We start from the raw sequence: 3,162 nt of genomic DNA, 5'->3' as shown, positions 1-3,162 counted from the left end.
AATTGTTCTTCCAATACACATGCATCCTTTTTATATACTTCTATTGGTTAAATATAACTCAATTACAACTTTAAAATAAATTGATAGTTGTAATTTTTAGTTTGAGCATCGAAGTAAGTTACGAACATCACGTATGTGACAATGGTAGATTCTCTTTTCTTGGGCTCGTCATATGTGAGTTTCAATTTTTAGTCTGTAAACTGAAATGAGTTGCAAACCCGGAAAATAAGGAAAGGTAATTTTCTTTAAAAAATTCCATACTCGCATAAAGGATCAAGTTTCAAAATAAGGGCTATTTGTAGAGCATAATGGCGCACAATTAAGAATGGATAAACCCAATAAAAAAAGTGCCAACTTATCATTTGAAAGGAAAAAACAGGATTCCAAATCCGTCCCTCAAAAAGAAATTGGGAGGCCACAAACACACAAGGTTCCAACAAAATTTTCATCATAATCCCTAATCCTCCGGTTATTCAAACTCCACGCTAAAATTAAAAATCCCTGCTCTGAACCTCAGGGCCTAATAGTTGAGAAAATCCACAGATCCAAACACTCCCCACCTTCACAATCTTAGAGAACGCATTTATTGAACAGAGCTAATGTGACGAATCAGGTCGATCACACGTGAACTGCATAGGTGTAGAAAAAAAAAAAAAACAAATTTAATGTCTTATTCCGCAGTTCCATAAAAGCAATGCATACAAGAATCAGATAATTTCCTACCTGTATCCCCACTCGTTGTCATACCAAGTGACGAGCTTCACAAAGTTGTCGTTCAAAGCAATGCCAGCCTTGGCATCAAAAATGCTAGACCTGTGACATTAACAATAGCAAATGATATATACGAAATTCACATCTTAATTAATAACCGTAAGGAATAATGCATTGTTTACACCACTGACCTGCTGTCACCAACAAAGTCGGTTGAAACAACATCATCTTCTGTGTACCCAAGAATTCCCTTCAGCTTGCCCTCTGATTCTTCCCTGATAAGCAAACAAGAAATTCGACTTTAGCATGAAGGAGAAATTCTCATTCGTAGGAATCAAGTTCATTATGAAATTACAACATTCGTTGGTTCTTACTTGATGGCAGCCTTAATATCTTCGTAAGTGGCCTTCTTTTCAAGCCTAACAGTGAGGTCAACAACAGAGACGTCAACAGTGGGAACACGGAAAGCCATTCCTGTCAACTTTCCATTTAGAGCAGGCAGAACTTTACCAACGGCCTACGCATGAGTAAAAGCAATGATCTTAGTCAAATTATTTAATAAATGAAACATCCAATTTTGGAATCAGTGTATAAGCAAGCTAAATTTGTTACTAGAATAAGTGAATGGATTAGAGGATATGACAAGGACATGCGTAAATCCTGAAAAACTACCTTAGCTGCACCAGTGCTGCTGGGAATGATGTTGAAGGAAGCGGCTCTTCCACCTCTCCAGTCCTTCATTGATGGTCCATCAACAGTCTTCTGGGTTGCTGCATAAGTAAAACGGTAAGCAATTGCAGAACTTACTGCACATTTAGTAAGGACGTTTGGAGGAGGATAGTACATACCAGTGATGGAATGGACAGTCGTCATGAGACCCTCAAGAATACCAAATCTATCATTGATAACCTGATGCATAAAGCTAGGTTAACTTCTGAAAAAGTCAATTTATAATTTCTTCAAAATGAATTAAGCACCAATTATCTAAAACGATTAAACTACCTTCGCCAATGGAGCAAGACAGTTGGTAGTACAACTAGCATTGGAAACAATGTTGAGATCTGCCTTGTACTCCTTCTCATTCACACCAACAACAAACATCGGGGCATCCTTGCTTGGTGCGGAGATGATAACCTTCTTTGCACCACCCTGAAAACTTATCCGAGAATCTAGTTAGTGGAAATAACCAGATATACTTTGTTGATGAGAAGCATAAACCTAAACAAGGATTTATTCTCACAACTAAATATATGTATTAAAGACATCAGAAATCACCAAGGTATTATGTATAATAAAAAAAATTGTTATATCATTTCAAAAATAAAAGAGTCTAACACCAGGCAGTGGTTTTGAACCAAATACATTGCTAACCCATTGAAATATGATAGTAAATTAAAAAGGAAAACCCATTGAAATTTAACAAAGAAGGTTTATTCCGAAAACAATTCTAAAGTATTGTATTAATAACTCCAGCTAAAGGGCTATTCCTAGTGAAAATGATAATATCAAATCTTGAAAGTAGGTAAGTCTACATCTACCAACATTAGAGGTAACATTAAAAATACATAGATAATCATGAATATGCGTATTAACTATACTCAACAAACCTTCAAATGAGCAGCAGCTTTGTCCTTATCAGTGAAAACTCCAGTGGATTCAACCACATATTCAGCTCCAGCCTCTCCCCATGGGATCTCATCCGGGTTCCTAATGAATAAAAATGCTTAATTGTCAGATAGTTAGAAAAAACAAATGCTTAACTGTCCGCTCGCTAAAAAATCGAAGTAAAAGAAGAAAGATCATAAAAATACCTAATGCCAAAAACGGTGACTGCTTTTTCCCCGAAGAGAAGAGTGTTGCTGTCCTTAACCTTGATATCGTGGTGCTTCCACTGGCCGTGTACACTATCATACTTGAACATGTAGGTCTGCAATTGTGCAATGTAAATGACAGGGAGCCAAATAAAGATCCAACACAAATAGACGAGAACAGAAACATAAGAATCAAGCTCCAGTCCTTAGACAAGTATTAAAATTCGGAGGACGAGGTTTGGATTCAAAGACTGAAACTATCTTTAAAGAAGATAAGAACTATATACTCGTGTGTTACGGAAATGGCTGGCTACAGAAGACCGAATTACTTCGGATCTAGATCAGAACAACATACACGTAAAAATCTAGGAGTAAATCCGTAAGCTTACCATGTAATCAGTGGTGATGAAGGGATCATTAACAGCAACAAGTTCGATATCATCACTCTGCAGGGCCACTCTAGCAACAAGGCGACCGATCCTTCCAAATCCTTGATCATAACCAAAATGCAGAAGACATAAGATGGAGATCCAGAAAACTCAAGATTGAAAACGAAAAAACATTAAAAAAAAAAAAAAAAAAAAAAAAAAAAAAAAAAAAAAAAAAAAAAAAAAAAAAAAAAAAAAAAAAAAAAAAAAAA

General features: G+C 36.0%; 1 protein-coding gene across 1 annotated transcript in view; it reads right to left on the bottom strand.

Moving 5' to 3' along the window:
* Positions 1-330: 330 nt before the first annotated feature.
* Positions 331-3,162, bottom strand: part of LOC111488909 (glyceraldehyde-3-phosphate dehydrogenase 2, cytosolic) — a 3,540-nt gene continuing 708 nt past the window's right edge. Inside the window, exons 2-11 of the mRNA XM_023136849.1 lie at positions 2,912-3,012; positions 2,523-2,638; positions 2,319-2,418; positions 1,714-1,860; positions 1,560-1,620; positions 1,384-1,481; positions 1,086-1,228; positions 903-986; positions 724-813; positions 331-629 (exon numbers count right to left, since the gene is read on the bottom strand). Of these exons, the coding sequence (XP_022992617.1) occupies positions 584-629; positions 724-813; positions 903-986; positions 1,086-1,228; positions 1,384-1,481; positions 1,560-1,620; positions 1,714-1,860; positions 2,319-2,418; positions 2,523-2,638; positions 2,912-3,012 (986 nt within the window). The 3' untranslated portion in view covers positions 331-583. The remainder of the gene's footprint in view (positions 630-723; positions 814-902; positions 987-1,085; positions 1,229-1,383; positions 1,482-1,559; positions 1,621-1,713; positions 1,861-2,318; positions 2,419-2,522; positions 2,639-2,911; positions 3,013-3,162) is intronic.

This window comes from Cucurbita maxima, unplaced genomic scaffold (assembly GCF_002738345.1).
Source record: "Cucurbita maxima cultivar Rimu unplaced genomic scaffold, Cmax_1.0 Cma_Scf00014, whole genome shotgun sequence".
In the NCBI taxonomy this organism is placed as follows: Eukaryota; Viridiplantae; Streptophyta; class Magnoliopsida; order Cucurbitales; family Cucurbitaceae; genus Cucurbita; species Cucurbita maxima.
The sequence above is the reverse complement of the archived record's forward strand: the minus strand, read 5'-3'. Positions and strand labels throughout refer to the sequence as shown.